Source organism: Chiloscyllium plagiosum, unplaced genomic scaffold (assembly GCF_037043375.1).
Source record: "Chiloscyllium plagiosum isolate Xiang-an unplaced genomic scaffold, Cpla_swu_hap1 HiC_scaffold_4, whole genome shotgun sequence".
NCBI classification, from domain to species: Eukaryota; Metazoa; Chordata; class Chondrichthyes; order Orectolobiformes; family Hemiscylliidae; genus Chiloscyllium; species Chiloscyllium plagiosum.
In genome coordinates, this window is record NW_028270142.1 from 117363603 (window position 1) to 117376847 (window position 13245).

Sequence of the window (13245 nt, forward strand, 5' to 3'; positions counted from 1 at the left end):
TTCATAACAGTACAAGTATGGCAAAACAAGAGATTTGCAAATATTTAATATGATTTCCTTGTTTTCGTATTCAATACCCAAAGTCAAAATAACACGAAGGACTGCATGTTCACTCCTGAGTTGGGAGCACTGAGTTCTTCAATCAGTATACTTACCTGAGAAGAAGCAGTTCTGACCAGCTCGATATTCATTCCAGGAGGGTGACACATTGCATGTTTAGTGTGGAGTCATGCACACTGCCCCTGGACACAGTGCTGAGGAAGCAATACTGAGCATTATGTGGTTGCTCCGTTTGTGAGAATCACATTTGCTCCCTTTCCCTTCCTGGTGAAAATAGGATCTGTTAGAAATGGGTTAGGGACCTCTGGTTTGGGGCCACGGTGCCATTTTGATTTAGATAGGGAGGTTTCATGACTCCACACAGATCAGGACCAAGTCAAAATCTAGCCCATTGACTCTGAGTGAGGCTGGATGCCAATTATTTTACACTTGTAACCAACAAGGTTTCTTCACAGCTTTGAATCTCTCAAATTTGTGTTGAAAGTGTTTGCTAGTTGGGTTGGAATTATGGTTTTGTGTAGAATCTGGGTTATAATCCCTTTTCTGAACCTTTTAAGATTCCATTTCAAGTGAAGAAATCCTCATTAGAATGTTGAAAGTGTTTGCTAGTTGGGTTGGAATTATGGTTTTGTGTAGAATCTGGGTTATAATCCCTTTTCTGAACCTTTTAAGATTCCATTTCAAGTGAAGAAATCCTCATTAGAATGGGGACGATATGGGTACCATACATCTTATTGTACACAGGAAAGGAGTTGGTTGAAATGTTGGAGCATTCCTGACCTGTTTCTGCCTCTTTCCTGCACAGCATGTGTTTCCAGCCACACTTGTGTTACAGTTTCGCTTCAGCCTCAGCTGTCGGGGGTCAGGTGTCTTTTTTACCCTGACACCCACAACTGCCACCCTGGATTGCAAGGCCATGACTGCCAAATATTACTCAAGGAAGAAGCGGAGGAAGTCTATTATAAGAAAAGTGAGTTCTACCAATAGTGCATTGATTGTGTAATACTTTTCTTCGAGCCATTTTATGTCTTGCTCCCCCACCCCATACACATTCTCCCCTCCTCCCCTTCAATGCACACTGTATGATAGATACAACAGCTCTCTGGGATGTGTTAGTTGACTATTCTTCAGGTATGAGCCTGGATTGTGAGTGTTTTCACACAATGTTGGCCCATGACCACTTAGGAGCAGTAAAACCTTAGAATTATTTTTATTTCTCAACTCAAATGTAGTGAAGCTTGTTGGAACACTCCTCTAGCTATTGCTGACTACAGTTGACCCTAACAAAGTCTGAGGCCTTGATCTCACTACCTGATCTGATTGGTGCAGCAACAAAGATGAAGCTGAAAATGTGTTGCTGGAACAGCGCAGCAGGTCAGGCAGCATCCAGGGAACAGGAGAATCGACGTTTCGGGCATAAGCCTGAAGAAGGGCTTATGCCCGAAACGTCGATTCTCCTGTTCCCTAGATGCTGCCTGACCTGCTGCGCTGTTCCAGCAACACATTTTCAGTTCTGATCTCCAGCATCTGCAGACCTCACTTTCTCCGCAGCAACAAAGATCACAGGTTATAGGAAGAAAAGGCAGGAAAGTGGAGCTGAGGATTATCGTTGAATGGCACAGCATACTTGAAGGCCTGATTCTGCTCCTAGGTCTTCTGGCCTTCTAGTTTAACAGTATTCACACGGGTATCAGCATCACCACAAATCCATGTCAGAAAGGTCTAGTAAGAAAAAATAATGACAAACCAAATGCAAGGATGTAAACTATCTGAGCAAGTCATGATTTGGAGATGCCGGTGTTGGACTGGGGTGGACAAAGTTAAAAATCACACAACACCAGGTTATAGTCCAACAAGTTTAATTGGAAGCACACTAGCTTTCGGAGCGACGTTCCTTCATCAGGTGATTGCTTCATCAGGTAATTGTCAATCATCTGATGAAGGAGCGTCGCTCGAAAGCTAGTGCTTCCAATTAAACCTGCTGGACTATAACCTGGTGTTGTGTGATTTTTATCTGAGCAACTCAGTGAAAACAAAATTTTGACAAGCCACAGAAAATGAATTTCACCCTAACAACTCACAGAAGCACTCATATGACCGACAACCATGATCTCTTGTTCTGGATTAGCCCAGAGGCTAATGTCTGCGCAGTATGTCTACTTTATCAATCATATTTACCATCTGTATGCCTCAATTAGATCTCCTTTAATCTTTCTATATTCTGATGAGTATAAACCTAAAGGGCTCAATCTTTCTCATAAGACAGAACTTTCATGTCTGGAATTCACCCAGCAAATTGGTGCAGTGGATATATGCTTTTGTCTTGGAATTCATTATTTACAAGCTTAACAAATAAAATTCTTCAAGCAAAATCTTTATTTTAATGTTTTCTCAGCTATTGGAGGGTCGTGTACTGGTCGTTGTGGGTTGTACCAACCTGATGAGGTTTGCCAGTGTAACTTGAAATGTGAAGATTATGCAGATTGCTGTCCTGACATTCATACCTGCTCTGGTGAGTATGTAAACTTCACTGGAGTTTCTTGCAAGCAACCACTGCAATGAGAAATAGGGTCAAACCTACCTCGAGTTGACTGTAATGTAGCCAATGAAGCGTATGGCCTTGACAATCCGGGAAGCTTTTCATTTCATTCCACCTTGTCATCTATTCTAATAGATTGTTTGTTTTTCTTTTCCAATTCAGACCCTTCCTTATCAGAATCCCAGCCCCAGTTAACATCAATTTTCCTTCCGGGTCATGGAATCTTGTTTGGATCTAGTCAGGTGACCCAGGTGGGTGTGGAATCGAAGACTGTGAACCGTTTCTTAGGTGTCCCATATGCAGCTGCTCCTACTGGTAAAAGCCGATTCAAGGCCCCAGCAGCCTTTAATTGGACTGGAGAATGGAATGCGACTTTCTACAGGTGAGTGTGGCCTTCACTGTTGGGTAGTATTTAGTTCTTGCACTTACCTTGATTCCTGCTCCGCCATCAGTAATATGTAAGTAATATAATGCCCCGCTCTGATCGTTTTGACTTTGAGAGGTTACAGAGATAAGCATCAAATGTTTAAATTAACGGGTAAAGGTCAGAAACGTTGGGCATGTTTTTAAATTTAGTAATGTGAGGTGACCTAATTGAAGAATTCGTGGATTTTAAAAGAGATTGACTAAAGTTGAACCAGTCATATATTATTTAAAAATTAGAAAAATAGGTATGAAGAAATATGTCTGGCAGAATAACTTCATTCAAAAGATAAAATAAATGTGGAATATGTTGCAAAAGTAATCCCTCAAAGTAAGTAATATTAATACCAAATGTAGCTGTTTATCTAAGCAACAGACAATTGAATTGTATACTTGACAACCTGCTGCAAAGACAAAGCCAGGTAAACATACATTAAAAAACTAATTTGATGTCAACCAATTTTCACCATTAAAACTAGCCCCAGAGAGTTTGAACATGTATTTAACTTCCACAATCTCTTTTGTTTTAGGCCTAGCTGTCTACAGCCAGGAGATGCAAAGGCCATCTACTCCACTGTAGATGAAGACTGTCTCTATCTAAATATATTCGTTCCCAAGAGCATTGTGAGTTGTGGTACCTATATTACAAGAAACCTCAGGGTTTTTCTGTTGGTATTCTATGGTGTGTAATGGAGGGATGATGATCTGTGCTTGCATACTAAATTACCGAAACACCATCTTTTCTCCTCTGGACAGGAGGATATATCAGTGTTCTCTTGTCTTTGTTCACTTATACCCTTTAGCCAGTGGCAGAGTGATGTTTTAGATGCCGATGGTCAGGGTTGACTGAGGGGAAATATCAATGCACTTTGTTCACTTTTGAAATGTGGGCATCGCTGGTAAAGTGAGCACATGTTATTTGTTCCAGCTGCCGTGAGAAGTTGATGGGACAAAAAGACCTTTTTGATACTTTGATGCTTTGGTTCAGTCTACTGTAACTACTGACTTATCAGACCACTTCAAAGAGATTGGACAATTGCAGGAGAATCACAGGATAATGGAATATTTCATAGGAGACATAAAGTGTAATTTTTAAAATTCCTTCGACTTAAAATGATTATTCTGTTACTTTTTCCATTTTATCATGCAGGACCACAATCTAGGATCACATATCTGTGAGAATCGTTTTTGATGAAACCTTTGTTAACTGTTCATCTGAAATTCTGCTCTTGACCATTCTGCCCTTGGAAATTAACAGCATCTTTCCAATTCTCTTTCCTCACCAAGTACATAATGTATTATTTTCTCCCAAATCATATCTATTATTTCCACATCTCAATGGGCTGAATCTTACTTTTTTTTTGTTGGGATAATGTTGAGTTTTTTTGGAAGGATTCTCACCATGAGGCACAGTGAGATTTCTCACCATATCTTACCAATCTATCTCATTAACTGCCCATCCTGTCCCAAGATGTCCCTCACATATGGCAGACTATGTGATAACAAGGTCTAGTATGTGAGGTTGGGAGCTAGGAAAGCTCAGACCCTAAAATTTGATTTTGAATCCAGAGTGCGACAGGGTCCCCAAGTGGAAAATGTGCTGTTATTCTTCTTGCCCTAGTTTCTAACTTCACACTCCAGGCCTTGTTATCATAGTCTGCCATTACACATTATCTATTGTCAATCATAACAGTCTCCATTAACAGCTATTCACTCTCCCAGCCAGATGGTTATCAACTCCTTTGTCTGTCCAACTGTCTCCTCTTTCTTTGGATTCTAACCCCATCTACCTTTTACTCCTTCCAATCCCTCCAGCCTATCTTCTGCATATAAATTGACATATTCCTCGCTACCATCAGTTCTGAAGAAGGGTCACTGGATCCAAAATGTTTACTCTGATTTCTTTTCACAGATGCTAAACTTTTTGTTTCTGATTTACAGCATCTGCAGTTCTTTCAGTTTTTATTTACCATTAATTGCGTAAGTTAGTTGGGCCATTAATGTGGCATTTATCAAACAATAATCTCCTTCAACTGGCAATTCACCACTACCTGGTAAGAAGCTCACCACATCACTCAGTTTAAATATAAAAATTGGAGTACCATACTCCTAACATGAAGATCGGTCTCTTTGGACTTCTCATCACAAATCTCATTGTAGCCGATGTTGCTCAGACTCTGATAAGATTCTGACTTAAGACTGTCCAATCAATTTTATTTCCTGCCACAACAGTGGAATGGTCTTAATCAAGAACTAAATTATTAAGGTCATGTTTTGTGATGCATTATCTCTCCTTGTCTTCTTCAATCTCTGTGATGCCTTTGATATGGTCAACTGCAAAAACCTTTCCAATTCCTCTGCTTTATTATTCAACTGCATAGCTTTGCTCCCACTGGAGTTAACACATTAAATTCTAGCGAAAGTATCTTCAGTTCAGGCTTTCCTTCAATTCTACGCTTGATTATTTCGAGAGTCTCACAAAGGTCTAATCTTACTTCTGTACTTCTGTACCTTTGCTCATCTATAGGCATGTAGCATGAAGGAGGCTGGGAAAAGTACATCGAATGAAAACAAAATGAGTAGGACACAGTCTCCTAGTAACTTGCACAATTGTCCTGTGGATGACCCTCAGGATAAAGTATGTTTTGGAAGGATTTGACAGGGACATGAGGACACTTTAAATTGGAAAGCTTATTGGATTCAAAGGCCACATGACAGGATAGGACACCATCATAGGTCAAAAATCAAACCCTTTATCTGTCTAGAATGTTTCCAAAGGGCAGAGTGTCAATGAGGAAGAACACAGGCTGACAGTGCATATTCATATTCTCAGCTGCAAGTCTACACAGTCTTAGTTGAGTAAACTTCCAAACTCCTTGGGAGTCACAATATCTGTATTTGAACAACTTCTTGTAGCTATATTTTATTAATTTACAATGCTAAGATGCCCACATTCTGAGCATAATTCTTCCATATTAGACATAGAACTGTGTGGATTTTTCAACCACAATGGTTCCTAAACAGAGTGCTTTAATTTTCGACTTATACATTTGCAAGACTACAATTGCCCACAAATGAATGTGAAGTGACTAATAGTTGCCTAAAAAACAAGGAAGATAATGGATTTCTCTGAATCTAAATAAAAGAAGACATTCACACGAAGAACACTAGGTACTGAGAACTATGAGCATTTATGAAACCTCCTTTTTCACAGCTTATGTAGTGGGCAAAAATGAAAGATGTCCTATCCTGTCATGTGGTTAGCACCGCTGCCTCACAGCGCCAGAGACCCGGGTTCAATTCCCGCCTCGGGCAACTGTCTGCGTGGAGTTTGCACAATCTCTCGTGTCTGTGTGGGTTTCCTCCGGGTGCTCTGGTTTCCTCCCACTGTCCAAAAATGTGCAGGTTAGGTGAATTGGCCATGCTAAATTGCCCATAGTGTTAGGTGAAGGGTAAATGGTCTGGGTGGGTTGCTCTTCGGAGGGTCGGTGTGGACTTGTTGGACTGAAGGGCCTGTTTCCACACTGTAAGTAAGTAATCTGTAAGTAAGTAATCTAATCTAACCTATTGACTAAATGAGACTATGGCTATGATATAAAGACATATTATTAATCCTGAACTTTGATGTATAACAGGCTAGAAACAATTCTGTGCTGGTCTTCTTCCACAACGCGGCTGTAGATTATAAAGGAGAAAGACAGACAAACATTGATGGATCCTACCTGGCATCTATTGGAAACATCCTGGTTGTGACAGTAAACTATAGAGTTGGAGTATTTGGATTCCTGAGTGATGGTACGTTCATTGTGATCTTGTTTCTTTTTAGAGCCTGGGTGGAGTACCTTTTCATCAGTGAATATTATTGTCATCGTGGTCTGAAAACTGGAGAAATTTCATCCTGTCAGGTTTCTTTATTCCAGTGCTAACTTAATGGCACATGTAATGGCTCATGGTACTCATCTTGGGGTACAAGTATTTGTGAAAATTCACCTGAAGTCCCCACAATTTACAGTCCTCCAGAAACTAATATTGAATATGAATGAGTGTGTGCATTTGCTTGTGTGCATATGTGTGCACTTCATCCGAGGGCAATCACATGGTTAAAAACTGCTAACACACAAGGCATCAGTGTATTGGAATATAAGACATTTAATATGAAAATGTTCCAAAGGCTGAGGGGTGACACTAGTCTCAAGAAGCAAATAATGGGATAGGTGATGAACAGTTTAGTCAAAGGAATTGCTTACAAGAGAAGCATTAGAGGAGGAGAGAGAGATGGAGAGGTTGAGAGCAGTAAGAAGAAAACTTAGACATCCAATGGCATGGTTGGTAATGGTAGAATAATGAAAATCAGAGATGCACAAACCCAGGCTTAGAGGAGACCAGGAATGTTGAAGGGTGGAGGAGGTTACGGAGATAGGGAGAAAATGATGATGAGAATTTAATAATTGCAATCTTGATGAATGAGGTAGATTAGGGATTGCATGGGTGGTGTGACTGGATGTGAATAAGGATTTAGGAGTAGAAATTTGCATGAGCAGAGTGTTATGGAGTGTGAGAGATTGGAGGCTGCTATTCGAAGTGACCTTCCATTGGAATTACACATCTGTATCATGGGAGTAAAAGGATTTAGATTAAGAGGTTTCTTTTGCTTTATAGACACTGATGCAATGACTGGCAACTGGGGTTTGTTGGATCAGATGGCTGCTTTACAATGGCTGCAGAGAAATATTGGTTACTTTGGAGGATCATCATCTCAAATCACTATTGCTGCAGACCGCAGTGGAGCTGACATCACCAGCATGAACCTTATGAGGATATCTTACAGCAGACTTTTTAAAAGAGCCATACTATTGGTAAGAGATAATCATATTGAACTTATGAGGAAACAGGCAATTATGCATGACTTAATATGTGGGAACAAGAAATAACTCTTGTGAGCTTGATACACAAGGCCTCAGTTTGGGAAAGTCACTATAGCTGGAATTTGGGAAAATCTCAAGGCTAGTAATTTCCTCAGGACTTTTTCCTGCCTGATTTGCAAGTGAATCCCTATCGTTATCAAACACAGACAGCTTCCATCATATTCCAACAGAGCTATAGCAGCTGAATGAGTATGGTGCAAAGGAAATGGTTCTCTCTCATTTCTTTTCAGCTGCAACAAACTTCCTGCACAGCTGTCTAGCTGTGTTTTTATTGCCATTTGGCTTCAAGCATGTTGTTGTGATGCAGCATTTTTGAATATGATAGATTTTTTTCAAGCTCACTCCGACACAACTCTCCACCTTCTTCCCAGTTGTGGTCATGCCACTCTGGGCAGGAACCAAATTTTTCTGAACAATGTCCAATTGTGTAAGGGAGGGCACTGCTTCTTTTTAGTTTGGCTGCATTTACTAAGAACCAGTGTTAAGCTCCATTTACTCTCTTAACAGCATGTCTTGTAGGACTCATGCCAGTTAGAAGGTTAGGAGGGAGAACTGGGAAAAATTTAAATGTATATATATTAAGTTGCAATTTGCTGTAGAAGCATTCCAGTAGAAGCATTAAAATAACCCCAGTTACCCCACATACAAGGAAGAATAAAGATACAAGAATTGTTGGGGACAAGAGAGTAAGGTTAAATGAATTATTTTTGAGTTATATAATCCTGTAGTCTTCCAAAATGTGTGTAATTATGGATTATTCATCTTTAATACAAACTAATACAAGATACAATTGTACCTTGATGAGCAGTGTGATGTAAATTGTTGTTACAGTATGTATTTTATATATTGAGATGAATTTGGCTATTAACTCATTTTCAATGGATAAGCAGGAACTCAGTAAAACTGGAGAAATAAGCACCACGACTGGTAGCGTTTGGGGTTAATAAACATTCTTGCACCCAGGTTTAATAATTTAAAAATACATTGTAGCTTTAGATTAAACCTTAAGGGTCCTACAAAGATAAAGACCTGAAAAGTGTTTTGACATTCCAACATTGGCAGCTGGATTTCTGAAGATGCCGATTGGATTTGGAGGGATGGTGATGAGGATGATGCTTCACTGCATTCTGAAGGATAATGCTGGCAATGCTGACTTTATAAATAGCAGGTTTACCTTGAAGGTGTGAGTTAAGACTCAAATCTCTGAAAGATTTAGAGGTTATTGTTAGGATTTTCCTCTTGGTTGTAATTGGGGCTTCAGAATGCCTTACTGTCAAGTCCAACTGATATTTGGTGGGCTGCAGGTGGTGTTTCCATGCTGTCCTCCACACACTTGAGGGTGGAGCACTCTCCCTCGCTGTTATTATGTTTGATTTCTGAGTTCCCATGCTTCTTCCTGGCTAGTTGACAAGTGGTCCTTTGAAACCACTGCAAACAATAGCAATTGTCTAACTTCAGTGACATGATGGGCTTCTGTCTGATGTTGATTGAATGTTCAATGCAGATGTAACCATTTGTAAATTGTTTCTTGTTTAGAGGTAGAGACTAACAGAGGTGAGTTTCTGAGAGAGACGCTAAAATTACTAAAAGACCATTTCCTCAAAGAAAATATAAACATTGCCATAAATTGGCTCTGTTTTTTGTTAGAGCAAAGACCTTTCATGAGTAGGCTTGTCCCCTGTCTTCAACTATTCCAGTCCATGACTCAAAATATCTGAGTGATTGGGGCAATGGTAGTAATGCCACTATGCCAGTCAGGTTCAAATCCAACAATAACAGCTGATGGAATTTACATTTAATGAATAAAATTTGGCACTGAAAGCTCATAGTGACCACGAATCTCCCATCAATTGTTATAAAACTCTACCTGGTTCATTAATGTAGTTCAGGGAAGGAAATCCGCTGTTGTTAGTGGTCTGGCTTTGTTTTAAAAAATTCTCAAGGTCAGGTTCGTAGGAGAGTAGTCTGACACAGAACAAACGACCAAGAGGCGAGTCTGCTAGAATATGAGCATTTTATTCCCCGCAGCGTCGCCACAACCAGGTCTCATACTTACAACGGGTCTGGCTTATACTCACTCTACATGTTACCGGAACTGGGAGCCGTCAGTTCTCGTAGAGCGGTTGCCAACAACCCACGCTCGGCGGTTAAACGTAACCCCGGAGCAGACTCCCGGGTCTGGCTTATACTCACTCTACATGTTACCGGAACTGGGAGCCGTCAGTTCTCGTAGAGCGGTTGCCAACAACCCACGCTCGGCGGTTAAACGTAACCCCGGAGCAGACTCACCGAACTGGAGACTTTTCCAGCTGATATACTCTTTTCCAGATATAAACATTCATGTGAACAGCAGAGCAAGGCTAAAAAACACATTCCATTCTGGTTACATACAGATAAGAAGATTCACACGGGGAGGTGTGTAATAAGATTCACACGGGACTAAGCAACACCTCCATTCCGGTTAGATTCACACATGTATTGGGACATAATTTTAACCCTTTCACCACATTCCACTGCTTGGCCCAATACATGTGTTACATTATGATTCACACATGTATTGGGACATAATTTTACACCACATTCCACTGCTTGGCCCAATACATGTGTTACATTATGCTTAATTCAGTTCAATTCGTTTCAGTTAATTTCAGTTCAGTCAATTCAGTGTAGTTCAATTCAGCTCAGTTCAGGTCTGTTCAGTTCAATTCAATTGTGTTCAATTCAGTTCCGTCCATTTCAATTCAATTTAGCTCAGTTCCATTTTGTTCCGTTCAATTTGATTCACTTCAGTTCAATTCAGTTCAGTTCCACTCAGTTCAGTTCAGTTCAATCCCATTCAATTCTGTTAACTCCGCTTCAGCTTTTTGGACATGCCCACATCCTCCGCTGTACCCCAGGCAAGGGGTTCTTCGGCAGGACTGGGATCCTCTCAAGGGTGGACAGCAGCGACCCTGGGGTTCCTCCGGTCGCCCCCCACCATTTCTCAAACAAACTGCCACGTCATGCCACGGTCCATGCCATCCCGGGACAGTCGGGACCTCCACAGTTTGTTCTTCTGGTTTCTTAGTCTTTTTCCAAAACATTGTTCTGTATCAAAATCTCTCCTCAATTGCGATTGACCCTGCTCGCAGCGCCAAAATGTTTTAAAAAATTCTCAAGGTCAGGTTCGTAGGAGAGTAGTCTGACACAGAACAAACGACCAAGAGGCGAGTCTGCTAGAATATGAGCATTTTATTCCCCGCAGCGTCGCCACAACCAGGTCTCATACTTACAACGGGTCTGGCTTATACTCACTCTACATGTTACCGGAACTGGGAGCCGTCAGTTCTCGTAGAGCGGTTGCCAACAACCCACGCTCGGCGGTTAAACGTAACCCCGGAGCAGACTCACCGAACTGGAGACTTTTCCAGCTGATATACTCTTTTCCAGATATAAACATTCATGTGAACAGCAGAGCAAGGCTAAAAAACACATTCCATTCTGGTTACATACAGATAAGAAGATTCACACGGGGAGGTGTGTAATAAGATTCACACGGGACTAAGCAACACCTCCATTCCGGTTAGATTCACACATGTATTGGGACATAATTTTAACCCTTTCACCACAGGCCTAGAGATCACTATAGACACAGAGATGTGGTGGACTCAGAACTGTCCACTGAAATGTCCTAGCATTCTGTTCAAGGGTATAGAAATGAGCAACAAATGCTGGCATCTGCAAACCATCAAAGGAAGTTTTTTTTATCGTGGATAAAAGCAAATTACTGCGGATGCTAGAATCTGAAACCAAAAGAGAAAATGCTGGAAAATCTCAGCAGGTCTGGCAGCATCTGTAAGGAGAGAAAAGAGCTGATGATTCGAGTCTAACTGCCCCTTTGTCAAAGCTAAAAAAAGGAGCAATAGGGAGGTATATATACTAGGCTGAGAGAAGGTGGGTCATGGCTCCAGAAACAAAGGTAGCAATAAAGAGGTGATAATGACAGTGCATAGAGAGATTAAAGGGAAATGCTTGCAGCCATTATACCCCAGCAATTTGGAATATATCCTGACCAGCATAATTTTCAATAACTTCAACTCTTCTGCCGAAATAGATTAAATCTTCTGAAGAAATACATGTTTCTTTTAGGAAACTTTTAGCCCTGTCTTGATAACCCCTTTTAGCATCTCAGTGTCACATTTTGTTTGATAATTACTCTTGTAAAGCCCCACGGTTTATTCTTAGTATAAATACCTCCCTATTTCTCCCTTTCTTTAGCTTCGACAAAGGGTCGGTCAGACTCGAAACGTCAGCTCTTTTCTCTCCTTACAGATGCTGCCAGACCTGCTGAGATTTTCCAGCATTTTCTCTTTTGTTTTTTTTTAATCGTGCTTTGGAAATAATATGAGTGCCTGATCTAATTTTAGGGCAGCTAGGCAAACAGACTGCAACTTTCTAGTCCTGCAATGATATCATCCTGGATGAGGAACATCCAGGGCTCTGTATGCAGTCAGAAATGTGGAATGTTTTAACTACTGAATGAGTAATACAAATACACAAGTAAAAAAAAGATGCAAGACCAAAGATTTCAGCACAAAGTAATCACTTCATTTCCACCCTTTGAGTACAGACCCCTCATCAAATACGAATGCAAAGTAAAACAAAAGTACACCATTGTGTGATTTAAATATATATATATACACAAAGCAATAATTTCAGGCTGGTATGATGAGGGGTGAAGTACAAATACTTGTATCATGTGTGATCAGTAATGCATGCACTCAAATAGAAGGATTCCAGATTCCGGTAAATAAAACTGCTCAAAAAAGTCTGACAATATGTTACAGATTTTGCAAGGAAGAGTAAGCCATCAGTGAATAGACATGGAGAGCAGCTTTCTCCCCTGATTGCCAGTGTTTGATTTGCAATGGCACAGTAAGAGTCATTAGCACGATAGTTATTAACAAGCTAAAGTACAAGTATGCCACTGTAGAGCACACCCTTATTCAAAGTCATCCTCATATGGATCTCTCAGTGTTGTTGTGAGGAGGCAGCTGTGTCTGTTCTGAATGCTGGATTTGATGGATGGGAACCATTTCTTCTTGCTACTGTCACTGATTGAATCATCATCGATTTGTGACAAAGTCATATAGGACGCGATACTGTGCCGCAGTCCATAACTGACGAAGGCTTCATCTCGAGACGTTGAGTTGGTGCTCAACAGTTCAGCCCTGGGGATCAAACCATAAGAAAAATGAGTCAATCCCTTCTTCAGGAACCAATAAATCAATCATTACTTCCTGTCCATAACCCAAATAA

General features: G+C 40.6%; 2 protein-coding genes across 3 annotated transcripts in view; one reads left to right on the forward strand and one right to left on the reverse strand.

Annotated features, from left to right (window-relative positions):
- Positions 1-13245, forward strand: part of tg (thyroglobulin) — a 367649-nt gene that overhangs the window by 163244 nt on the left and 191160 nt on the right. Inside the window, exons 38-43 of the mRNA XM_087985879.1 lie at positions 866-1030; positions 2456-2572; positions 2762-2981; positions 3553-3646; positions 6658-6817; positions 7682-7878. Coding sequence (XP_087842005.1) covers positions 866-1030; positions 2456-2572; positions 2762-2981; positions 3553-3646; positions 6658-6817; positions 7682-7878 — 953 coding nt within the window. The remainder of the gene's footprint in view (positions 1-865; positions 1031-2455; positions 2573-2761; positions 2982-3552; positions 3647-6657; positions 6818-7681; positions 7879-13245) is intronic.
- The window catches only part of LOC122548915 (src-like-adapter), a 46338-nt gene continuing 45605 nt past the window's right edge, over positions 12513-13245 (reverse strand). For both annotated transcript variants that reach the window (XM_043687885.2, XM_043687883.2), the window contains exon 8: positions 12513-13157. In XM_043687885.2, the coding sequence (XP_043543820.1) occupies positions 12929-13157 (229 nt within the window). In that variant the 3' untranslated portion in view covers positions 12513-12928. The remainder of the gene's footprint in view (positions 13158-13245) is intronic.